Raw genomic sequence first — 27,356 nt, 5'->3', positions numbered from 1 at the left:
GAATGGAATCTTTGGATTTAATTATTCATATGGTGCAAATACTGTTCTCTGGAAATGGAACCTGCAAAAAGTTTGACATTTTACAAATTAGATCATGTGACACATGGTGACAGTGTGTAACAAAACATGAAAAAATATATATATATAAATGACATTCTGACAAGGATTTGGAGCCTGAAGCTGTGATTTAGATTTCAGGTTTATTTTTAATAAAAGTTGGAAAGGAAACCACGATAGTGGCAGCAATCTTCAAATCATAAAAAGAAAAAGACAAAAAAGCTGTAGTGATTGTACAGTTGTGTTTTAGGGTTTAACACACAGAAGTTAAAAAGTGCATTCACGGTTTCTTTGATTCTCATGGAGACAGTATATTATCCAATGGAGTCAGTGTGACCACATCAGTCTGCTACCTGTCCTTAGAAACAACATGACAGTTCCGCATTAACAGATGTACTCCTGCAATCCAATATATAAAGAATGAATAAAACAGATACAACTTCAAAAGGCAGAAAAATAAATGTTGTGACTGACATCACACTCAGGAGTAGGAGATAGTGATGGGCAGAGGAGCTGAGTGACACGCTGAGGCAGAAACATGTATGGGTTCAGGTCTACAATTATGATAAATATTGCAAACTGCTCACATCAAACCATTTACATCCACTGATTTATAAAGATCTCAATGCATACAGTATGTACAAATTTGTATATATAAATAGACATGTGGAATGTACTTTCATTTAAATTAGCAAAGGCAGGTAAAGGTAGAGCATGTCCTCCAGTCATTTACATAGCATTTACTTTTATTATCACATTAACATTGTCCAACTGTAAAAATACAGCCCATTTCATTCACACTGGTGTTAATGCACCTACAACAGTCTGCATGTACACACTGTGTTTGTTTTTTACCCTGAACTGGGGGACACAGTCAGTTCAACAACACTCTGTACTGTTCAGATATTTAAGCTGACAGGTGGTTTCAGTTAGGGCCATTGTTAGATAACTGTCTACCAAACTAGGTGATGGAGGAAGGATCTAAGAGCAACGTCTACTTGGAGGGTCAACTCATTGTAAAAATACTCAAATGGTAAAGCCGTTTTGATACACGAGTGACAAACCTTTAGTTCTAAAAGCCTTTCTTTGTCTGGGGCATTCAAGATTTTAGCTTACCACACACATGCTGGCATATATATATATATATATATATATATATATATATATATATATATATAGTGAGTAGTAAAAAAAATGCAGTACAGAAAGGCCAAAGTGTACCAGCTACATAGTTTCTCCACCACAGACACAAAATTCTTTGTAGTCAAATTTAATAGATCCTTAAAAAAATGTATTTTGATGATAAATATTATCGTTGTCACATTTTTTTTAAAGTCAAAAATATCAACACTGTCAATATATTACATATTTTTACCTCAGAAATATTGAGTCATGGTCTACTTCTGGGCACTGAGAAATGCTGATATAAATTAAATGGTTATTATTCAGCAAAAAAACAGCATTTACATTTCACTGTTTATAATGGTACTGATGGCAATGTTGTCAAATTCTGTGATTTGGCGGTGCAACTGGACAACAATGTCGCTTGGATTCCAGTGATTGTTCAGATTACTTTGATATTTAAAGGACACTGAGGTGTGCTAACATACAGACAGATTAAGGTCCTTTGACACCAATGTGAAGTATTCATGTTGATTTCACAGATACTATTAAACTTTCATTGATACAGAAGACAAGACAGTTTAAGTATCCTGCACAGATCCTTAAAATGACACATTTTCATCAAATAAGCCCTCTGTGATAAAAATGAAAGAATAACCAAGTAACATGCTAATAGTTCCTTCAGCAATCAAAGGCTGTACTTTCTGTCCAGTGAAGACAATCGCATCACGTTATGATGCTTATCCCATAAAGAGTGCAGAAGTGAGGCCGTCCCTAAAACAACAGTCAAGTCATTCTGTTATTTCTCTCTGATGTCTCATTTTCTTACATGCTAACTTATTTTCAGACTTGTCATATGTCAAAAGAAAAATAAGACCGCTGACAAAAGTTGGTCTGCCTCAGCCACTGAGAAAAAAAAACATCATTTTAAAATCAACAGCTGATTATGAATAAGCCTTTATCCCTCAAAGATGTGCTGTCCCTTCTCTGTCCCCACAGAGAAAAAAAAAAAAACAACTTACTCCCACAGAGAGCCAGAGAAAACTGTGGGAAGCCGTTCAAAGGTTAAAGCTAAAGTGCTGCTTAGCGATGGATGCCACACTAGAAGGACGTTGTTTGTTTCTTCCTGGAGGTGGTCCTTTCCATCCTTTCTCTCCATCACTTCAGCTCTTACTGCTTCCCATCAGCTCCAGTGAGTCGAAGTGCCTGAGATTGACGGCCGGATGATACCTTTTGGAGAAGGTTTGGACCCAAACCAGGACATCTAGAGGACAGACAACAAACCAGTCATACACTGAGCTGAACATAACAAGCTCTCATACGAACATATCCTCTTGGCTGTGTGAGGATGTTGGTACAGGGGTACTGAATAACTGCTCAAATTGTACAGTCCAATGGCAAAGCACAGTCACTATATATTTGGTTTAAACTGAGTTACAACCTGTGTCTGGCTGTTCTACAGGTAAACAATATGTTTTCCTACAGAAAAAAAAAACATTTTGCTCTAGAAATACATAGTTTCAGAATAAATAGTTTTTGAAATTGTCAGCAGCTCAAAATGATGCTAAGCCCCAAAATGCAGTATGGCTAACCTGTGTGTGCACTTGCCATATACTGCACTCTGGTTTGGAAATGTGTGTGCTAAATCCATAGAAAGACAGTTAATTACACAGCTAACTAGCTAAAGTCATAGACAGACAGCTAACTACACAACTAGAGTGAAAGCTGAATTAAGTGAAAGTTAACCGATATAGTTGCACTTAGCCTCTGCTAAAACTAAAGCGAATAATTAGTTCATAATTTTACCCTGATCATTACACTATAAATGAAAAAAATATTAAATATAAATCTAAATAAATATATTTCTTAAAAAAAATCTTGTGTGTAATTATTGCTCTCTACATTTTTGCACTGCGCGTTTCTAATTTATTCTGTACTGCCATATACTATGTTTTTCTTCTTAGAGCTGCTTTAATGGTGAACTTTCCCCACTGTGGGATCAATAAAGTTGATCTTATCTTCACTTTATTTTTCTCTTGAAAATCAGTATTTTCTTAAATCACAATACATCAAAATTAATGTAAACACCTTTATTTAAGGTAGTGTCTACAGATACGGACCCGTACCCGTAGCCTGTGGCCTACGGATACGGCACTTTCCCTTACCATAAATATTAATGAGACGTACATGAAGTAGTTAACCGGCGCCAGCTCTTCAGTGACCTTAACGGGTCCGTACCTCTAGTACAGATGCTACAGGTACGGGTCCGTACCTGTAGCATCAACCTAACCACAAACAAATCTCACAATATCACAGTAAATCGAGTTTGTGGGTTTTTTAAATTCATGCCGAATTAAAGAGCTGCTCCTCACCATTCACGAGTGTTTGTTTCATATGCGACATCCTTAACTTTATCTTGTAAATTAGCGTCCGAAATTAAATGGGAACATTTGCAATGGAGTTCGTCAGCCGCTTCCACCACTGAACGCGGTAAACTAATTAATAGGAACTGGACTTCAAACAATTTAGACACGGCGTCTAAAAGCGTAAAAACTGCAATGTCTAAAGTGTGAGAGGAGACGGTGTATTTTTGGTTAAATTATACAATGTTCGCCGTCAAAGTCATTCATATAAACTGCCTGTAATGTGCAGCAAATAGTAGTTAACCGGCGCCAGCTCTTCAGTGACCTTAACGGGTCCGTACCTCTAGTACAGATGCTACAGGTACGGGTCCGTACCTGTAGCATCAACCTAACCACAAACAAATCTCACAATATCACAGTAAATCGAGTTTGTGGGTTTTTTAAATTCATGCCGAATTAAAGAGCTGCTCCTCACCATTCACGAGTGTTTGTTTCATATGCGACATCCTTAACTTTATCTTGTAAATTAGCGTCCGAAATTAAATGGGAACATTTGCAATGGAGTTCGTCAGCCGCTTCCACCACTGAACGCGGTAAACTAATTAATAGGAACTGGACTTCAAACAATTTAGACACGGCGTCTAAAAGCGTAAAAACTGCAATGTCTAAAGTGTGAGAGGAGACGGTGTATTTTTGGTTAAATTATACAATGTTCGCCGTCAAAGTCATTCATATAAACTGCCTGTAATGTGCAGCAAATAGTAGTTAACCGGCGCCAGCTCTTCAGTGACCTTAACGGGTCTGTACCTCTAGAACAGATGCTACAGGTACGGGTCCGTACCTCTAGCATCAACCTTTATTTAAAGCTCGTGTCCGGAGTTTGAATCGCAGCGTCTCCCAAAACACTGTTGGTCCCTCCCTCTGATTTCGCCCCTTTATTTGTGCACGCGCGCAGTACTTGAGGAGTGCCCGGAGTGCTGCAGCATCTCGCCTGTTTTGCTGTTTTCCACTCTTCTACATTTAGTACATTTGGTAAATAATAAAGGAATTACATTAGAATTCTGTATTGAGTCTAACTTGTCCTAATACCAAAATAACATGAATCTGCTAGGACGAACGAGTAAAGTTTCAATATGTGATTACACTCGTGTATCCCTCTCGATGACGTTGTTTATCAAACTTAGTGCATTTACGCGTGTATATGTGTTACATTGTTTGTTTATTTCTATCTAGAGTTCAGAATTGCATGACTCCTCTGACGAAGAGTATGTCCCAGACGCCCCAACATCTTCCTCCAGAGGTCGGGCATCTAAACGAAGCCGTCAGGCGGGCTATGGAGGTCGTGGTCGGGAAGCGATGCGAGCACCCCGAGCCAAAAAACATCCTGCAGTCTCTTGGCCTGACAAGCCGTGGGATTGGTAACTTTTCTGGAAGTTGCTGATCCCTGATGCTCTCTCCTCCACAAGCAAAACAAATGTGCGCGCGGTTGCGTAGTGTGTAGCTCGCCCACCTCTGCATGGGCTTGCTTGCTGTGCGCGTAACCGTTGATTGACAGCATGACAAAGCTGAAGCTTGAACTTGATTGGTCGGCAGCGACCGGCGCTTTTTGAATAACATGGGGGGTCTATGAGAGGAAGGCGGAGCTCAGGAATAAATTTTCATATCGCGTCATACTAACATTATATTATAGTATCGAACTAGACTAACACATTTAAGCTTTGTTAAAAAATGATACGTAAATTGAAAACAAACGGAAACTCCGGACACGAGCTTTAAAGTAATTGGGTCAAACAAATTGTAACAGCTATTATATGAACAGTTATTGCTAATTTTAATGACTTTCTTTATTAATAGTAATACCATCCCAGGTTCACTGTACAAAGCAACACTTGGAAATGGGACGCAGTGTATGGGGCTGCCTCACAGCAAAATAACTGGTGTCAGGATTTGGATTTCTAACTATCGTCCTATCATCCTGCTGCATGACAGTAAATTTTAGAGAAAATTTACTCTAAAATTTGATTCTTGATTCATTTCTCAAATCAATGCTTCATGACAACGTGTCAGTCATAATTGATTACACAAAAGAAATTGTTCAAATCAACACATTACCCTTTGGTAGATAGACACGGTGGTGGAAAAAAGCTTTTAGACACCTTTAAAATTGTACACAGGCTGGAGTTATTGAATGCCAACTCACTAAAGATTTTCTTCACCCTTTAGCTTTTTCGGATACAGTCAAAACAAGTAGTCATACAGTGGTGAAAAAAGTTTTCAAGTATCCTTAAAATTTTACACAATCTCAAATATTATCATGAAATATTTATGGAAAAATCTTTTTGGGTTTCTAAAGGTGTGGCTGAATCAGACAAACAAATACAAATTAGATTTTTTGGTTTATTGTTCACATGAAAAATGAAAAAAACTAAATTCTTGACAGTTTCAGTCTGTCAGTTCTCAACATTGTCAGTATGAAAGTCAATAAATAACAGAGAACGTGTTAAAAATTTAACATACAATACATAAACTATCAAACATTATCAAATTAATATTCAGTAGTCCTGCATTAGCAGCAGTAGAGCTCTAATCCTGGCTGGATCTTCCCCACCAGCCGTTCACACTGTTCAGGGGTAATCTGGCTTCATTCTTCTTGAATTACTGCTTTTAATTCTTCTAAATTCTTTAATTTACGCTTTGAAACAGACATTTTGATCATCCACCACAGATTTTTACTGGGGCTCATGTCTGGGACTGAGCTGGCCACTCTGAGACCTGGATGCTGAGCTCCTGCAGCCAAGTTCTACTGGTCCTGGATCTGTGGCAAGGGGCATTATCCTGTTTTGACCTCGACAGAACAGTGCATGTGCAGAGGGGAGCATGGGGGTTTGGAGAATGCCACAATACTTGGCAAAGTTCAATGTAAGATGACCAACACCAGCAGCACTCATGCATCCCCAAACCATGATACTGCCTCCACCATGCTTGACAGTAGGTGCTGTACATGCTGGAGATAAGACTTCACCTGGCCTTCTGTGAATCCTCACATCAGCAGGAGGAAGATAAAGCTGGAAACTGAACTCATCTGACCACAGAATCTTCTTCCACTTCCTGGCTGTCCAGTTCTTGTGTTCTTGGGTCCAACGACGTCGGGCTAACCTCTGTCTCTCATTGATCAGGGGCTTCTTGAAAGCTTTGTTGGACCTTAAGCCATGATCTAAAAGTTGGCCATGTACAGTGCAGGTGGAACACTGGACACTAGTTTGGTTTGATCACTGCTGCTGAAGCTCCTGTGATGTCATTTGGCAGTTTTTTCTCCACATGTTGATCAGGAAGCAGTCACTTCTTGCTGAACAAACCCTTTGACACCCAGATCTTGGTTTGTCTTCCAAGCTGTTGGTTGGTCTGTTTTTCTGCAGAGTGAATCCAACTGCTGAAGGACTGCATCTGCACTTCCTGGATATCTGGCAGCAGCTGTACCCTTCCTGGCTGAGAATCTGCATCTTCAGGTGTGTTTCCTGCATTAGGTTCCTTGTTTTAACAAAAATTGTGTCTTTTAATAAAAAGCACAACTTTCATTAGTGGATCACTGGGACCAAAATGACCCAATACTCAAAATTTCTTATGCATTTTTATGGAACCAATCAGTTTGAAGTTCTTAATGTCTTTTTTTAGGATTTTCGTATTTTAGCTGTGACTGTACTAAATGAATTTACACTTGAAGACCTAAGAGAGATTCTTGATGCAATATTTCACAAATGTTTGGCGTGTCCAAAATTTTTTTCCACCACTGTAGTAAAAAGCCTCCAAAGATGAAGACTGAATATAGGAAACGTTATTCCAACACCAACCTTGTACTCCAGAGTTTGCTTCAGCATATCCTCTTCCTCACGAGTGAAATTTAGCAGCACAGATACAGCTCGTATTAGCTGATAGGCCTGAGGAAGCAAAAAAACAAAACAAAACACGGGTTCAGTCTGGGTTCATAGCACAGCCTGAACTGCCATATAGTCCATACATAACAGACTGCTGTAGTGACACACACAAAGGACTTGCTACCAAAGGAGGCCTACCTCAGCTTCTCTGGATGACATGAACTTGAGGACGACGTGCTTGAGATACTCAAAGTTGATTTCTCGTGAGTCGTTGAGGTCTGAGGTGTTGGTCACTGTGGTGTTGGAGGTCGGGGGGCTTGGAGTGGATGCCAGTGGGGAGTCTGAAGAAACTCTCTCCGGTTTTTCAGCTCGGCTTTCTGGCAACTTCTCCCTGCCTTCAGCTTCTGGCTCAGGCTTTATTTTCTACAGATCACACACAGGAAAAGATACATATAACATTCATCCTAATTTAGACTGAATAGGCAGAAAAAAATACAAAACTCTGTACAGTGAAGAACAATGTGAAACAGTCATCCTGCAACAAGTCCTCCCTTTGTGAAGCTTCTCATGTTCAGCTAAAGTCAAAGCTAGCGTTGCTGGCAAACTGGATTGCATTATGTAAAAGTGTTTCCTATGTGACACAATAAACTTCAAATGGAACAAAAAATGTCAATCAAAAAGGAATTAATAATCTATATTTTGGCATTAATGAAATTCATTAAAGGGATTACAGTTGTCATATACAATGTAAAAGTAAAACCTCACACATTTTTATTGTGCTGACACATTTTCATTTCTCAAATCACTGCTTCATGACAGTGTGTCAGCTTTCACTCCTAACCTGTATCTATGCTAGAACTGCTCTAGCTGAGTGTGCTGCAATATGAGAACACAAATGAAGAAAAAGCCACCAAATTTAACCCTTTAAGCTGCAGTCAATTCCAGCCGTTTTCAGTACAAAAAAATCGCTAATATTCTATTTTTAAATTAAAAAAAAAAAGACGAAAAATACAGGGAATATTGGACGCACATCGCGAGGTGCATTTCCTTGAAAACGACCGATTCGGGGATTTTATACCGACTTCAGGACATGTTTTGGACAAAATAGTTTACTGGCTTGTGTTGTCTGGATGTAAAAGGTTGGATTATGGCCGTTTTTTGTGGAATCTTTTTTTCTGTGTGTAATAATGAACCCGGAAATGTGAGTCGCGCTGTGTGCGTTGAAGCCGTGTACAGAGAACGGATGGATGAATATTTGTTTTTGTCGGACAAATGTGTTTTTCTCACCCGCTGTGGTAATCACATCTGAAAGTGGTTTATACCGGCGGATTCATGAGAATCTAAGCTTTCCATCGGCGTATAGTGTTTGTATAATCGCGTTTGCAGCCTTCGGACATTCTTGAAATTCCTATGCAAATTAGTAAGTGTACCGCCGGCGGTACACTGAAGTTTAAGGGGTTAACAACTCCTGCACAGCATTTGAACAAAATACTACAAACAAGCAAATGTACCCAAATATTGAAATATGCTAAAAATACAGAAAACACAATTAAACACTTGGAGGAACAGTGTAAAGGACCATGCATCCTCCAGCAGTGAGGTTGTAACTTGTCTCCAACTTCGTCACCCTCCCTTTCCAAACATGCTGATTTTCAATATTTAAATGTCTTCTGTAGTTGCAGCAAGCTTCAATCTTTGGTTTCACACTACATTTTAATTGTATTTCTTCTTAAGCTGTGCACATAACTGGAATTTTGAAGTATTTATATTCAGAGCAGCTTTAGCATGACATTTAGCCTAAACCAGAGCAGAAAAATATAAAGATGGTTGTCCAAATTACATTGCTTCATGATGCTTTCCTCCCGTTTTAAGAACAAGACACATCAACGACCTTAATCACAACATTTTCAGCATGCAGACACATTCCACCACAATGAGACTGACTGGATCTTACCAGTTCCTTCTGCAGAGTTCTTTTCAGTTCTGCCAGTCTCTGCTGCAGCTGCTTAATGGTCTGCAAAACAGCATAGTTTGTTTAATGTTCGGTGATGTACCTGCTTGTATGTATCTGAAGGTTGCTCAGAGATAATATTGGTATTTTAGAACAACAAAATGTGAAAAAGGTGGCCAACCCTGTTCTTGTCACTGAGCTGCTGCTCCAGCTCTCTGTTGACTTTCTGAATATGATCTAGATCGTCCATGGTCACACTGCCATTCTGATCCTCTTCACACACTTCAGGGCTGTGAAGCTGTTCTGTCAGAGTTTCTACTTCTACCTCCAGGTATGAGATCTGTACAAAACACATCAAACACAGATCATGATTTCATATTCCAGGTAAAGCACATTAATTTAAGTTTAGTTAGTTTTAAAGTAAATGCTGTAACCTGGCCTGACCTTTTTACTGATTATTTGAAAAATGTTGCGCATTAAATGAAATACTAGAAAATCACTCAGAGAGTGCAGACCTCCGCCAAGGATAGAGAGGAAAACAGGAAACCCATGCAGTAAAAGATCATGGGCTGGAATTGAACCTGCGTCTCTGACACAGTTCTGTTTATGAATCACCTTCTTAACCAGTTGAGCTATCTGGACACCTTGCTCCAATTTGTTGGACGACATACTAACCTATGATGTTTTTGTCATATTTTGGACCACATACTACAACATACTAAAAAATTCAAAGTGATCCAGAATCCAGGTTCCTTTCCAGATTGCCACCAAAATTAAATCAGCTCTTCCTCTTACCATAGTCTACATCCCCTCAAAATTTCATGTGAATCTGCCCAGGCGTTTTTGAGTTGTCTTGCTAACAGACAGACAGACACACAAACGCCGGGTGTCACATAACCTCCTTGGCGGAGGTAATAATATCAATCACCTATTATCAAGCATTCGCCAAAGTACGGAATTTAATTAAGTATTGATGCAAGAACACTGTTCTAAATCTGCTTTATTGACACAAAACGAACCTCTTTTTTTTTAAAATAATGAAAGCATGTATGCTCTATGTGAGAGTATGCACAAGTACGTTCAAAGGTTTTTGACAGTGTGAAGGTTCTGACCCGTGCCTGGCAGCTGTCTAGCTGCTGTGTCTGACTGAGCAGCTCGTCCCTCAGGCTGATCAGCTGAGAGTCTTTGTCCCGCTCCATCTGCTCCAGCTGGGCTCGCAGCCGCTCAGTCTCCTCCTGCAGCTGGTCCAATGACGCCTGCCGACTCTGCACCTCTGCATGCCACACACACACACACACACACACACACACACACACACACACACACACACACACACACACACACACACACACACACACACACACACACACACACACACACACACACACACACACACACACACACACACACACACACACACACACACACACACACACACAATCATATGGAATGGTGAGGACAAATTCTAAACAATCAAGCTACATTTTCCATCTTTCTATGTTTTTAATTTTACAATTTGAATTAAATGAATTCATGTGGAATCAGTTTAAAAGGAGCTATAACAGTTGCAAATCCTAAGTAAATCCAATACACAGGTAAACATAATCACAGCTTTCCTTTTGGCAGTGAACAGCACTGTCTGGACCACATCTGATTTGTAATAAAATGGTAAGCTAATGCTTGGTGCAATCCAAACTCTACTGTTCAGGAGGCATTTTTAAAAAAAGAATTTATAAAACAAAATCAGTAAAGCAGTAGATCATTAGACATTTAAGTAGAGCAGATTCTGTACAGTCACAAGTCCTGAACTGTGACTGGAATTTTTCCACAATATTTAATACCACTTTCTCCAAAACTCTGGACAAGAATAGGAACTTGATATGGAAAGGAAATTTTATTTATTTATTTATTTTTAAGATTTGGCTAGTAATGTGAGGCTGGACTTTTGGGGACAGTTTGATTATTAGAACTGCTGTCCATAACAAATACAAACAGTAGGTTCTACAGTGTTCAAAATTTCAATATGTGTCGTGCATGCATACCGATCTGGAGTGTTTCAACGTCTTCGTCTCTCAGGACCAGCTTCTTAGCAGCAGTGGCTTGTTCCTGCTGTGAGCTCTGCAGAGAGGTTGTCAGCTCTTCAACCTGACATCATGAAAAGGAAAGCACTTTTATTTGCATAGAACACACTTTTACACCTGCAAAAAGAATGGCAAACAGCTACGTATGAATTTCTGGATGTACAGAATGCATTTGGAACAAGTCTAGAAAAAGACAGTTACGTCATCGCAGGAAGCCACGTTAACCATTTCTGATTGCTCCATGAAGTTGATTCACCAACAGACCTTTGTTTGCAACTCTTCCTTGTGTCGTCTGGTTTCTTCCAGAGCTTTGGCAATTTCTGTGCTCACCGTCTGCCGACTGTTCAACTCTGCCTGAGGGAACACATCGAGAAATACAAATACACTCAACGTCCTTGCTTTTAGAGAGACTATACATCCTATAAAGTGCTTATTGTCTTATTTTCAGTGTCTAAGCAACAGAATTTCACTATTTCTGCAAACTGGAGATGGAAAAAATCAATTTGGAAAAAACAGGAGACAATTTGTGTTTACATAAATACACAGTAAAAACATATATATAATCTATAACCTGCAATGTTTTTTTTATTTTTGCATATAAACATTAGTTTGTCACTAAATGTACCATCGCAGGTTAAAGTAAGTGAACATAACAACTGATCTGTAGCTTTGACTTAAAAGTACATAATTTAAAAAAAAGTATATGGTATTGATATTTCTCAACCAAAAATTAGATTTACTTGTTAAATTTTTCACAGATTTGGATTTTGGATTGCACTTTTGTTTTACCGGTTGTTCCTCCTGCCAGCCTAATTTGATCTTTAACTGTAAAGAATCCCATTAGGTTAGATCTTTACAGCTAAAAAGTTAAAGTTAACTGCATTTGGAAATACAGGAGTTCAGAATAAAGGTCATCTTTCAAAATGAATAAAATGTGAATGTGTGCAAACAATCTAGTATGTTGTAGTTTTTACCTTGCATCGTTCCAGCTCTTCTGCCTGCTCCTGTAGGGTGGAGTTTGCTTTGTCTATCTGCTTGTCCAGGTGAGCCTACCACACAAAAACAGGCAGCCTGAAGAACATCAGTCAACATAGGACAGTTTCTCTACTCTAGTCACTCTTCTCTAGAATTATTACATACATTTGTTTCCACTAGTCGGTAACCCTTTAAGCCCTTGGCATTTTTTTTGTGGAGCAAAGTTCATAGTTTGACCTGTTTTTGTTCCTTTTTCTTTTTTTAATTCTGATCGGCCCTTTCTCCAAGTCGGGATAATTTTTAGCTGAACCTAACGAATAAAGTGACTGCACAAATGTGTACAGCTCTCCCCCTCTCTTTAAAGACACTTATCCAGACCATTTATTGATGTGATGGTTCGGTTAAGACCGTTTCAAAACACACATGGAAATTCCAACCGAGTCGCATTGTTGGTGCAACTTATACAGAAACATGACCAGGGTTCACATTCAGATATGTTCAATTGCTCTCAGATTAACAGTATGGAATGCATGTCAGACAGGCTTTAGAAAGCTTTGGGGAGCCACGTGTGCCAAATGACAGCAGTGTTTCAGTAACAGGTACAACATGAGGTGGAAAGACTAGCAACACAAGTTAGCCATAGTATTACATATGACACAAAAACTTCAGAAAGAAATCAAAAAGAGGTGAAAATTAGAAGCAGCAAACATACCACCCTGTCAAGCAGTTTCTCTTTGTCTGTCTGTAAAGAAGTGATGCTTTCTTCCAGCTGGCTGGCATTCTTCTGATTCTGCTGCTCTAACAAACACGCCTGCTGGTCCAGAAAGGCTTTTTCTTCACTCCACTCTCTTTGCTGAACAAAACATATAAATGCACAATTAAAAAAATGCATACAAAAAATCTCAACTTCATATTATCCAAATGAAAATTTACACCTTCCTACAGAGAAGGACTTGCGTGCACACAGCCAATGTGAAGTTTTTAATATGAACATATGGTGGCTTTCTTTTATTTGCTCTGGAGTACAAATAGTTGTAGGTTGTAGATTAATAGCCTATCTTACTACAGTCACTCTCCAGCTATTGATTAATCCCCTATAAAATGATCTCAGTCAAAAAAAAGACAGTTCAAAGAGTATTTCATGAACACAATCCCTTCATGCTTCAAAATCAGACCGTCATTGGTACACTGCAGTTTCTAGGCAGAAATGCTCGGCCCTGGTGTTGGCTGAAGTTGAAGTCAAGTTTAGCTTTAGATATTTTGCTTCCTTAACCAAGTGACATTTTTACTGATACCAGGACTGCGCTATGACAGTTCTGCATACATGCATTTATATATGAAAACAAAAGCGACACAAGCAAAACAACTTTAAAAGAAATATTTCTTGACTGTATGACGATTCATTGTGACATTAGGAGCACTATGGGGCTGTGTTGCTGCTTGCCAAATTTTCACTCTTGACAGAACCACCAGATGGCACTAAAGTAAAGAACACATTGGTTTTACTAATTTGAGTTTTGTTTGGTTGTTTGCTGAGCAGTTATTTGAACTTTTGTTTAATTTCAGTTAATATCCTTTTATTAACAAATCAACAACTGATTTAGTTTGGCATGCATGTCAGTTTAGCATGTATGGAATATTACAATACTCCCTATTCAAAAATCTGTACTAATTTACTTTACCTGGCCATTACTACCCAGTTGGTCCATGCTCAGACAGTCAATCAAAATGAACAAGATATAAGATCTATTTATGTTTAAAAAAAAAAAAGAGAGAGTGAGAGAGAGACTCATTTCATGCTCCAAAAGCAATTGGTACTTACTAGTTTATCAATGTGCTGCTGTTTCTCTGTGATTTGCTGCTCTGTACTCTTCAGCTTCTCACTGCTCTCTAGAAGTTGCTGCTCCAGGTTAGCTATCTGAAGAAGAAATAATACAGTGAATGCGTAATTAATGAATGAATGCTGCTGCAAATGTGAGTGTGTGATACGATTATTTTATTATCTTTTCCTTACAGCAGAATGTTTGGTGTCTGACAACTTACTTGTGCGTCCGTTCTCTCCTTGTAGGCCCTGGAAGAGTCATCTTTGTGTCGGAGAAGAGTCTGCAGCTCAGTAATACTACAGCTCATCCTAGATACCTGAGGACAGACAAGAGACACGTTACACTGTATATTCTAAAACTGTGTTTATTTTTCTTATGATCACTTGATCTGTTAAAGGAGATTTTGGGAAAACACCATTTTTTGCTGATATTGAAACTAAACTCAAAGTGAAAGTGACCAGACTGGAAATGAAGGAAGTCAAGAAAGTCACAGGAGTAAGTAATGGTACAGCTGTTTTGTTCATCTGACCTGCTCAGCCGGGTATTTGGGTGCAGCATTTTGTACATCTTGTACCACTTAGCGCCTGATTTGAAGCGTTTTAATCACCACAGATCATTCCACTAATTGGGTACTTCTACTTCTAATTACCTCATCAGGTATTATTCTACTTCACTACCACAAATTACATTTATTTGTATGAGGATTGCAGACTTGGCGCCCTACAGTGTGATCACTGCCATGCATTAGATCTTAGGACTAAATGCCCTGGTTTACCTGTGTCTCCAAAGAGCTGACAGTATCAGCATGGTTTGTCCTCACAGCCAGCAGCTCTGCTCTGGTCTCTTCCAGACTTTGCCACAGGCTGGACTTCTGAAAAGTCATCAACAGCACTGATAAATGGGCGTTCGTGTCCCTGCTTCTTCTTCTGTTAGTCAATATGATGTCTGAATATATACTGACAGTCAGCAGAAACTTTCAGGTAGAAATGTACGCAGAATTCTACTTGTAGGGGGGTTGTAATTATTCATTGTGGATTTACTGATGATCTAGTGCCCTGGTAGTTGAGATAATGATGAGTTGTCATTTTGTCATGATTCATTGCACATGGGTTGGTCACTTTGCAAAAGTGAACCAAATAGACACCAAGCAATACTCAGTGAGTATCTGCACAATGTGAGAATGGGTTTTGAAGGCCTATATAAAGGCCCAAAAAAGGCCACCATTGTTAGTCCAGTGAACAGCATCATGCCGCGTCTATCACATGAACAGCGTCTCCGGGCACTGGGGATGGTGGAGGCCGCTTTGAGCTACAGTGATGTAGCCAGGCGTATGGGCTGTTCCCAACCCACAATCAGAAGCCTGGTCCAAAGCATGCGCTGACGGATTGCTGCCTGCATCGAAGCAAATGGAGGCCATACTCGGTATTGACTGTTGTGACTTTGTGTTTGGCAGGTGCAGTTTTCTTTTGCGAAATTCTTTATTTTGAAATCATTCTTGAAACTTTAGATTTTTGTTTCTGTATGCCAATATGCTAAAGAAATGATTCATATGAAGAAAATCCAGTTTCGGGCTTCAAAATAAAAATTATGTTGAAAAATGTGGTCTCAAAGTTTCTATTGACTGTCAGTGTAAATTCTCAAGAACAGAAAGACGGCATGGACATTACGAAATTTTATTGACCTCCTGGAGAAGTTCCTGCAGATGCTCATCCTGGCTCAGGTTCCCTTGCAGCCGCCTCTCCAAGGAGGTTACTTTCTTCTGAAGGTCCACCAACAGGCGCTCCTTGTCTTCCTCTGCTACAGCAGCCTGATGATAGATGGCCGACACATTCAAAACCAGGTACAGAATCCAGGCTCTCTCATCTATGAAACTATTATAAATTTGCATAAACTAAATTGAAAACTATATTTAACTTGAACTAAGGATTATTTACGATTTTTGCCCCAAGAGACAAGAGGGACATGTGGAACAATTTGTTGTTTTTCTGTAATTTGACATATTTATAAGACTCCCTACTATTTCCTCACAACCCCAGAGAACTGATCAAACACACTGACTTACCCTGGCTTGAGGACACTCTCATTCTGCAGTATTTGACAGTTTTTTTGAACCCGTTATATACAGACTGTTTGCCTTTCACCTTTGGCTGCAGGAGATTATTATTATTGATAACATGTACTGCTCTTTATGTTCTGACCTTTTGTTGTTGCAACTTCAGGGCATCATGTTCAGTCTGTAATTCATGGAGTGACTTGTCTAAAGTTGACACCATACTCTGCGACTGAAAAACAACATGTTGCATTTTAACAGTCAGTGAATGAACAGGGCAGTACAGTGTAGCCTGTGCAGTTTGTGTGTGGGACTGACCTTCTGGAAGTCTTCAGAGACCTGCTGGATAACTGACTGCAGATCCCGGCATCGTCCCTCCAGCTCACCAATCTTCTTATCTGCCTCCTCTCTGAGCAGCAGCAGTTCCTCTCTACAAATCCAGTTAGATGCGCTTTGACTTCTAGTACGCTTTAACAATAATTATAGACCAGCAACAAATGCAGACTTATTTGTAGAAAAGGATATTTAACTTTTTCTTCGGTTTTGCAACGAATAGTAATTGTTGGTAATGTGGTTTGCAGTTTTTCAAATTGTGAGGAAATGTTAACACAGACACTTGACCAAAAGACTCCCACCTCAAAAAACTCCCAATTATGATATGTCATAAACTTGCATGTTGCTGCCTGTTGCAGTCCTGCTTACCGCTCTATTTCAAGCTCAGAGTTAAGTCTGCAGCTCTCCTCGTGCTGCTGTTCCAGAGCCTGGAGTTTCCTCCGAACCTCTGATAGGCCTCGTTTGGCTGATTGAACATCAGCCTCCTTCTGCTGAATCTCTTGTTCCCGCTGGCTCAGCAACTCCTCCTTCCTCAGCAACTGATGGGCATAAATGGGTAACAAATCACAATCTAGAATTGAACCATGCACTGAAAACGTGCTGATATGAACCCATTACATTGAATCACACCTCAACAAACTAAGTGCTTATAAACACATTTAGTGCCAAGAGAGCCTGCTTTCCAACACTGAGGCACATCGATAGCACTGAGTACAAAGCGTAGCTCTTTAAATGACTGCCAATCCTTTCAGATTTCTCTCCAATTTTCATTTTAATTGCAAACATATCATAGAAAAAGTCTCCTAGCTCCACAGGTACGCACCATGTGCTTAACTTTAGCGAGCTCCTGCTGCTGAAAGCCCTCCAGTTCATCCAGGTCATCTCTTTTCTGGAAGAGTGCTAAGCTTTGTTCCATCATCTCTTCTAGCCGGGCTGACAGGGCAGCCTTCTCCTAAACAAACACAACAGCTATATTATACCGTTATTCTGTTGCATTGTCCACTCTATCCATGTAGCTGGAGCAGTGGGGTTTATGGCAGTGTGTAGCACTATGGCACCATTTTTAAGGCTACCTTCACATCAACATATTTTCATTTTAAAACATTGCTTTAAAAGGAAAATGTTCTCCATCCAGACAAGCGCTCTAGCTCAGTTTAACCCTTTGATGCACAACATGGGTCAAAAGTGACCCCTATTCAATGGAAAATGGGTATCTCTTGACCCATGTTGTGCATCAAGGGTTAAGAAATATTCGTTGTGAACACTAGCATGCCCGAAAAGGTATACATAGGAGTATGGCCAATCACGTACACTGAGTATGTGGGTGCTGGTGTAAACGTGAGGCAGAGGGTTGGTTGCATAGTAATAAAAAGAAACTGGAGAAGCAATGGCAAAAAGGAAGACCAAAGACTTCCATAACTGTACAAGAGTTGCTAGCACAGGAAACAATGTCAGCAGCATCTGTAATCCAATATCCATGTTCAACTGATCAGTGGTAGACAAGGGTGATAGCTTAAGACTGGGTCGTGCTTTCCCCATGCACGTCCCGGGCAGAAATGAGACGCTCGAGACACGTTCGAGAGAATGTGTGTGGTTTTATACTTCATGCGCCATTCTGCTCCCAAACTCCAGGGGCAGTATATCACAAATACACGTCTACCTAGTCTACTCTAGTACTAAACTACAGTAGAAGAAGTTTGCCGTTGTTTACACCACTTGCAACATGGCATTTCACCAAACGGTTGCATTTCAGCAGTTAGTTGTAATTTCACATCACGAATTGTTCATAAGTCGGTCGTCACAGTGATCTCTGTGTGATGAATTCTATAAATCCCTGTATATCTGAACTTCTGCTGCTAGGAGCTCCTGTTCTTCCACCAGTTTACCATGTGTCTCCGTCCGCGTTGTTAGAAAAATTTGGAGGTACACGACATGGAAACTTTCAGTTTGAGAAGGGCCATATGAGGAGGTGTTGCTGCTAAAATGACGTAATTCGACTGCACCGAGCCACGCAGACCTCACGGACGCGTCAAGCATAAAACAAGCTTTAGTCCTATTTAAGCAAACACTTGTGTGACATGAGCGTGATGAATCCAGAAACAAATCTAACAGCACAGTCCAATCAGACAAATGTGTCTGCTGTCTAGACTAAAACACAACCCCAGAGTTTTAAAACTAAATCAACATCAGCAGCATTTCCAAAGGTGTCTATTTTAGAGGTCATACAACTCCAGAGTAATGTGGACACTCGTCGTCAACACAGTAGAAGCTACACATTAATAAAAATTAAAAACACAGTAATGTTGATGAAGCTTAAATAAGTCTCCAGTTGATCCCATGCTTGCTCAGGTGATGGGATTCACAGCTAATGGTTTTGTACAACTTCACAGTAGTAGCACAGCAAAATATGCATCAATGCACCAGCAAAAGCAGGAAAGACGACCCCTACCAAGATCTCATGGACATTAACAATGCTTGATTTAAAATAGTCCGAAAGGAAAGGACATGCATTCTGCAGGGAAACTGACTGCAAACCTAACTTTAGCTTTTGTTTACACCACAGGGCACCTTCAAGTTAGCGTTACACCAGTAAACATTTGCTCCTGACCATAGACTGTATAAATGGACAGATGACATATCCATGGAAGTGAAGCAAAAAATATCATGGACGCCACTCTCTCTGTACTGAGGATTTCTTTGGCAACCAGACTGCACAGTAGTGACTGGGGCTAGAGATGTGGTATCAAGTACCTCAATGCCAAACAGGTTAGGTGGAAAGGAGCCCTAGCTGAAATTTCTGATCCTTTGCATTCAATACAGCCAGGAGTTTGAATATCTTTAATTGCAAAACAAATTGCAATTGAGTCATACACAATTTTCATCAACATCAAATATAGATTTAAAGACGTACCTTTTCTACACTGGCCATCTTCTCCATCCATTCCTAAAGGTAAAGAACATTAAGAGGTAAGTACACAAACAACAAACCAGCACTGCTCAGTAAAAATAAGTGAGAAAGAGCGGTATTTACCTGATCCTTCTTTTCTAAAGCCAAAGTCATCCCCTCTGCCATTTTGGCTCTGCTGGCCTGATGAGATTCATTCTGTTCTTGAAGTTTCTTTATGGATGCTGAGCAGTACAAGTGTGAGAGAGACAAAGAAGAGGAAAGATTAAAACCATACAGAAAGACATGCATGCAACCAAAGAGAGCAAATAATAGAAGCATTAAATAGCACAGATAGTGGCACTGTTAGTAGCTGTGAAAAGAGTCAGATTAAGAAGTATGTTCATCCCAGAAGCAAAAACAGGCAAAGACAAGCGATGCATGGCAGCGGACAAAAACTAAAATGCAGTAAAGCAATTGTCGCAGTAAAGCTACCATCTATAAGATATCACAACAATAAAAATTACCATGAGTTTCCTAAAGACCAAGGGAATGCCATCACTCTTTGTTTTGTTTAAAGAACACTCCAAAACCCTAAAGATCAAGTTCGCTACACACAGAAGCAACTATTTTTCACACGATCAGCTGAAACAGGGAGTTTTTGGCAACGGTTATCTGACCAATAAATTTGTTGCAGATTAGTTCTCTGTTGATCAACTAGTTATTGAATAGAAAAAAAAAATGCTGCAGCTCAAATTTCATGCTTTAGAGATGCTAGTCTGATATGTGAAAATGTGTGGAGTGGTGAAAAGATGTTGGTGAGTCCGAAAACAAACCAACTGCCTACAGGGGACAAGAAGGGGGGCAGATTGTGACATTTCTTGCCTGCATAGACTTGTGGTCGTATAGTCCTCAAAACTACTCAGGATCATAAATACACTATGAAAAGTAAATCCCAACAATATCAGAGAGTTCAACAGACGCCACAGAAATTGACCGATGTAATTTATCAAAGAGGTTGATACACGTTTTTCCACTGGTAGTAATGACAAGGAGAACAACTCAACCATAAGATATTTAGACATTTAAATAATATGTGTAATGCTGCAGTCATTACCCGAATGGTCACAGACACTGCTAGAGAGCCAGTGAACTTTACTTGCATCAGTTTCTGTCAGAAATCAACATCATATCTTTAGGAGTTGCTGCCACACTTTGTATGAAATAGGAAGCACCAGTTAACTGATGTAAAAGTGTGGGGGGAACTGAGGGTAGAGTAACAGACAACACATACATAACTCTGAAATCAATGTGCTAAACAAATACCAGTGTGGAAGATGAGACGATGGAGTTTTAGATTTAAAGGAAAAAGCATCCAGCCCTCCCAAAGAAAACCTTTAAAGCCCATGATATTAGCAGCTGGAATCAGAAACTATATTCCTGAGAGGAAGTGATGATGCACAGGTTATGGTTATTAGAGCGGACAGACAGGTAAAAATAAAAAAAGGAAGCTAATTGGGAGGAGAGTAGAGGTACGTACAATCCTGATGCCTTTCTAATGCAATTTCAAGCTTGTCCTTGGTCTTCTGCATAATTCGTAGCTGCTCAGCGTAGTCTGGTATTGGGAAGTAGGATGATGGGATGGGGTATCAACAGTACACACACACACACACACACACACACACACACACACACACACACACACACACACACACACACACACACACACACACACACACACACACACACACACACACACACACACACACCAGTGGGGAGCAGGTAGATGACAGTCAAGAGAGAGGCAGGGGAGGAGGTGAACAAAAGGAGAGGGAGAAAACAAAAGGGAAAACATGGTTGAGAAATAATGGAAAGTAAAACAATTAATGATTTTCTTATCTGAGAAAACCATAGCGGTTTAAAGGCAGCATGAGAATGTGCGACCTTCAACCTTTACTGAGGGTGCAAAGTCACTAAAGCCACCCAAAGGAAAGGACACTAACGCACTGAGAAGAGGAGGGGAGAAATAGCGAACAAAAACCATCATATCTTATGTCTCTTTCACCTGGAATAAACACACCACAAACACTGAAGCAGTAACAAATCATCATTGTCATTCTGAGACATGCTATAACCACAGTTAACAAAAAAGATCTTTCTAACACCCTCTTTTTACAGCATGTAGAGCATGGCGAGGTATACAGAGAAATCAGCCATCCTGCTATAAAGTTAAAACAGGAGGAGGATTCTGCTCTTCTAAGGCAAATGCAGCTCTAGTTTCTTGAGTGGATATAGATGGCTTAGAGAGTGAAGGGCCAAATGAAAAATAATCTGCATTTTTAACACTATCACGACTACTATGACATTGATAAACTGATGTATGCCATTTCTGATAAGCTGCAACCTTCTAACTGTGAAGTTCACTCACTTAAGATTATTAAAATTACAGGAAACAGAACTGGATTAAGTCAGTCAACCAGGGTCATTAAGTGTTGTAACTGTGTCAAAGAAAGATTTAAGCTGGACTGACTCTAATTTACTCGACACTATAACACTGACTCCAGCATAGCTTTCAAACTTGTCAGTGACAAAATTTTACCATATTCCTTTGGCAAAGGTAGCTTTAGCAGAAGCTGTTGGCAGACTCATAGATCCTTTAAGGCATACATAAAGGTTTTATTACCAAGATCAATGTTTTATCCACCATAGTGCCTTCAACATGGATACTTTTTATCTAATTGATTGTATTTGTCTGTTTCCATGGGTGTGGTCATTATTATCCACTTTCTAAAGTGCTTTTGTTCATCATGGCCATGGTTTTTTGCAGAGCAGCAGACAAAGTAAAACTACTTGTTTTGTATGATGCTTGATGTTTGCTTAAAAGGCAATACACTGGTACACTAACAGGCAAATTATTAGTGTAAAATACTCATCAACACTGTAATTTCATCTTTGATTAATGCTTTAGCTCCCTGTGAGAAAATGACCATGTGAGTTTGAAGTAAATCAGATCATCTTACACTGTCCAGCAGGTGGGAAAGGGTTTATCGTTTACAGCCTTGTGCACTGACAGATCTGGTGCTTTTGGTACTGATCTCTCCTGGAGGTTTTAGGCTGAATTTTTCAACTTGCTTAACCGTAGCCTGACATGTCCTACCTGATAGCTTGGCCTCCAGCTTCCTGATCTGATCGTTTCTTCTGAGGAGCTGGGCGGGCAGGTCATCCCTGGAGCTGCTGCCATCAGATGCCTGAAGACACACACAAAGCATTACAGCGCTGCAACAAACCACTGAATGGACAGTATGACAATCAACAGAAACTATTTTGATAGCTGACTAATCATTTTAGTGATTTTCCAAACAAAGGGTCAAATATTCTCAGGTTACAGCTTCCTTAATGCACGTTTGCTGCTTTTATCGTAATATGCACCAGTAAACTAAAAATGTCGACAGCTACCATTACCATTGTCTCTGAGATAATGCCAATTTAAACATTTCATAGACTAACCAGTACTAAATAAGTCAGAAATCACCAAGTTGCCAGAGTCTAAATATTTTAAAAGTAAACACTGTTCTATTTGCTACTTCTCTGATTTGATGACCTGTCAGAATTCCCTGGACATCATTGATCAAATCTAAAACTTTAAGTTTATCCTTAACGTCACATAACACAGAAAGATGCTCTGTAATCTCAGTGCACTGATGATATGCTACAGATATGATATCAAGTCATTGATATTTAGCCAAGTGGCTGCAAGAAAAGTATATGAAATGAATGATGTGCAAACAAGATGGATAAACTGTGGCACACAGGCTACTTGTTGTCATCATACCAAAGGAATAATGCCACATATCGGCTGGCGGCATTGTTACTCGGCCACTTCACTAAATTATTTAGGAATTGCAACTGAGACAACACTATAGCCTCAGGACTCAGTGAGACATGACACCATCTTGTCTGCACCAATGAACAGAGCTTTTACACAGATGCAAATTTGATTTACAAACATTACAAGCAACATTTCTCTTGAAAAGAATTAAGGAAGCATTTGACAAAACTATGACTCTGAGCATGAACATGCTAAAGCAGCCCTGAATAAGCAGAATAAACCAATGAAACAAAAAGAATGACAAAATCTATCACAAAAAAGTCAACACTGAGTATTTTTAATGATGACACAAGAAGGGAATTTGTCAAGCAGAGCTAAACACTGAGCAGAGCTTCATAGTACAGAGTTTGGCCTTAATACTGAATAAAACAGAGGGCGTCCCAAAAGCCAGAGGGTTAGCACACATACCATATGGACACATAGACTGTGTGTGATCAGTCTTCCATTTGATTCTTGGCTGGCTAGATCATTTGCTGCATGTCATTCCCTCTGCTCTCACACAGTTTTTGTCTCACCTCACTGTCCTATCAAAGGAAGCCTACAAACTCTCAGTAACACACTGTCTTCAATAAGCATCAAGTGCCAACCAAACATCCAACTACATATTTAGCAACAGCCAGCTACTTGGTTATATGACATTCTGATTCAAATAAAGTAGTAGTATTCTGTGTACATTTTAAGACCACTAGCTGCCACTTCTAAACAGTGTAAGTAAAATAATGGAGGATTGTGACTGCACTACAGTAGTGTCCTAACAAAAGACAGCAGAGAATCCTCTGTAGTGTTTGATGAATATTAGCACAATAACATTAAATAATGCATTGATTGGACAGACATCCTCTTTGGAAGGACAACAGCAGAAAACACTGATGGACAAAAGTGAATGATTGTGCAGTAAGTATTAAAAAGTTCTCTGAATACACTGCACTTTGTCCATCTAAAGGAGAGGAAAATGTTAAATGGCTTCATATCAAACAAGATGACAGTAAAGATTTGATTTGAGTAGAAGTTGAGCATATTCAATAGATTCACATGATTTGAAATTCAAGTGATTCATTCTAGATATTTTTGGCATTATATAATTTAATATCAATATCTATACCATTGTTTATGTTGGTTGGATAGGAGTGCATTTATGCTTCTGGTTAGAAAATGAATCCACAGACTAACCAAGTCTAATGACTGTTATTAATCAGTCAGCAGTAGGTGTGGGTTTAAACGTGACAGGTATTTACAGACTGCGTATGTGAAGCCTAATTTTCACATACTTCATTTCATTCTATGTCTACATCCGAGTAGCCAACCTGATCAAGACATGGAAAAACTACGACCGGTATATATGATGGAATAAGGACATAAGAATGTGTAAAAGCCCACCAAATCTGGGCTAAGACATAAAAATCAAATAATAATTCTGGCTACTCCATATCCTTGTTAAAGCCCTGAATGTCCTGCCTACACACACTCAGCCTGTCTAGTTATTGTTTAGAAAAAAAGCCAAAATTCCTAGGATAACATTAACCTCAATTTCTAGGATTTTCTGTGATTTTCAGTGACAAATGACATGTACCAAAGATGATAGAACATAATAAATACATAGTCTCTGATACTTCTGTATTTAACAGTTAGCAATTTAACAGCAGCACAAAATATAAAACCACAGTCTTTATAGTTAATTTCACAAGAGAATTAATCAAATGACTGCCTTTCTAATATCATGCAAGCACTGAAAAAATGTCTCTAATTTATTCATGTTTTTCTGCTAAACTGCTGAAATTTGGTCAATTTTTTCATTACACTTGTGAAATTCAGAACTGAGTTTAAATAACTAATTTCATGTATTCTTCTTCTTGAGAACATTACTGAAAGTAAAGATGCTGTACTGATCACAACTTTATAATGGCAGTGATGGAGAGGGGTGGTAAAGCCTCTAATACTGCCACAGAGGGGATTACTAACGCAGCTGGACCACAATCATCAACAGCAGATGATAGAGAATCTCTAACATTAAGACAAGTGGGCTAAATATTACAGTGCCAACTCACAGGGAGAACCACCAACATCATTCCAAAAGCTTTTCTTTCATTCTGTGGGCGTGAGGTGGCATCAAATACTAAGGTCTGTCTGTTTTTGAGAGAACTTATTAATGGTTTAGACAACAGTTTACACCTAGCTGTTTTATTCAACATTACACAGGCCAATGTATTATTCAGACTTCTCTGTTTCCCTGTTCCAAATAGGTTAAGCGTCACAGAAAAAGAGGCACATGGCATCGACTGCAACTTCTTCTGTCAAAAAATAAATAAATCTTATTCTACCTGTGAGAATTCAGTCAGAGCAAAGAAATCCTATCCATGTTGTTTGGTATCCACTCCAGGATGGAGAGTTTGATGTTATCTTACAAACTTCAGGCTTTCTTCAGGAGAACAGCTATCAGCAAAGAATAGCTTTCACACCGATAGGTGTAGTGATGAAATACAATGTGGCACATGTCGTATAAGACATGTCCTTTAAACATTTAAAAACAATTCACCCCACTTAGGACCTGCTGTGATAGCATAGCTGGTAATGTCTTCACCTCACAAACTCTCATGAAATCCACAAAAATATTGTTTGATGTGCAATAGATCATCCAATCAGTGTTTGGTTATGCACCAAAAGCATTGCAAAACATAAAAAACTCAAACAAGAAGAAATGGTGAAACATGATGCTAGTGAGGATTTCAGAGTACTTACAAAGTCATCCCCTGAGTCTGCCCCCACTGAGGTGATGGATTCCTTGCTGATGGTGCGGGGTATACGAACACCACTCTTGGGTGCTGTGGCCGCCTCCTCTGCAATCTTCTTCTTCAATTTGGCAAACATATTGTTCCTTTTAGTGCCACTTTTTTAGTGCGATTTGCAGCCACGTCTTTATGCAGTACCACTTCAAAGAGCTTTCCATTGGTATTTCCATTCTGCTACATCTAGAAAAAGAAAAGACACAGTTAAGAAAATGCCAAAACTGACAACAGTAGCAGTGTCTTTCTTAACAATGGAATGCCACATTGCTGTAATCTAGCTTTTTTCTGCCATCCATCATTGGCATGATAGGTGTGCTACTTTAATATATCAATGACAGCAGCAACATCGGGTGTTGGTTGTTTAATCTGTCTACTGAAGGGAATTTCCAGCTGATTTAATACAAACAGTGTTTTGTTTTTTATTAATCCGTGTTTTTCAAGCAAACATTTTACAGTTGCCTGGAAGACAAAATGTTTCCAACAGCTGTCCGATAATTTCGGTTACACCAAGCAGGTGACAACCTTCTGAATGTTTTTGATGTGATGCAACCTTCACCAGACTTTTAAATGTTTATCACTTCAAGACATGTTTTTTTTTTCCAAAAGCTCCGAAAAAATTTGTTATAAAAAGAATGGAAGTCATCAAAAATAAAAGTCCTGGAGAGCAAAATCAGATTTTGACAAAGCCTCTTCAGTGTGTAACTAAATACTTCTCTATGGCTGAGCTCGAGTGTGTCGTTCACTAACTCTACATTTTAGCTAGTGTGGATGAGTTCAATCATATATTGCTGCAAAGCAAAAGCTAACTGTGTCTAATCCGTGTAAATCCAATTATTAAATGTATAATTACGCTGTCAGACAATGTTTTGACAGACAGCTAGCTAGCTAGCTCGCTTAGCTTTAACAATGAGAGTCAACCACCGACTAATGCTAGCTGTCGTTAGCCTACTGGTTAACTGAAGTCTCCGTTTCTTACCATAAACACTTCGATTAAAATATCCGTTCTTGTCTTTAGATGCTCGGTGACTGTACGTCTGCTATTTCTCCGCACACACTCAAATACAACTAGAGCTTTGGCAGTCGCTGTGTGGTATCAACTGTCTCGTCTGACAAGCTAAAAGCTGCTAGTTGGTTAGCTACACGTAATCACCCTAACACACGTGACTGAGGACG

The 27,356-nt window shown here is 39.3% G+C and overlaps 1 protein-coding gene across 3 annotated transcripts; it reads right to left on the bottom strand.

Moving 5' to 3' along the window:
- Positions 1-181: 181 nt before the first annotated feature.
- On the bottom strand, positions 182-27,356 carry golga1 (golgin A1). 3 transcript variants are annotated; one of them, XM_051950670.1, is made up of 24 exons: positions 27,160-27,356; positions 26,137-26,366; positions 22,669-22,759; positions 21,052-21,126; positions 19,659-19,756; positions 19,539-19,571; positions 17,451-17,579; positions 16,997-17,166; positions 16,613-16,724; positions 16,443-16,526; positions 15,926-16,051; positions 15,020-15,115; positions 14,465-14,560; positions 14,244-14,339; positions 13,134-13,274; positions 12,421-12,495; positions 11,711-11,800; positions 11,408-11,510; positions 10,478-10,638; positions 9,547-9,705; positions 9,369-9,428; positions 7,613-7,837; positions 7,391-7,477; positions 182-2,443 (listed from the first exon to the last, which is right to left on the bottom strand). In XM_051950670.1, exons 2-24 carry the CDS (start codon positions 26,263-26,265, stop codon positions 2,363-2,365), a joined length of 2,517 nt encoding a protein of 838 aa, XP_051806630.1. In that variant the 5' UTR covers positions 26,266-26,366; positions 27,160-27,356; the 3' UTR covers positions 182-2,362. The 3 variants fall into 3 exon arrangements, with proteins under 3 accessions (XP_051806630.1, XP_051806632.1, XP_051806631.1); XM_051950672.1 differs by lacking the exon at positions 17,451-17,579; XM_051950671.1 differs by lacking the exon at positions 21,052-21,126.

The sequence above is a fragment of the Acanthochromis polyacanthus genome, chromosome 7 (genome assembly GCF_021347895.1).
Source record: "Acanthochromis polyacanthus isolate Apoly-LR-REF ecotype Palm Island chromosome 7, KAUST_Apoly_ChrSc, whole genome shotgun sequence".
NCBI classification, from domain to species: Eukaryota; Metazoa; Chordata; class Actinopteri; family Pomacentridae; genus Acanthochromis; species Acanthochromis polyacanthus.
The sequence above is the reverse complement of the archived record's forward strand: the minus strand, read 5'-3'. Positions and strand labels throughout refer to the sequence as shown.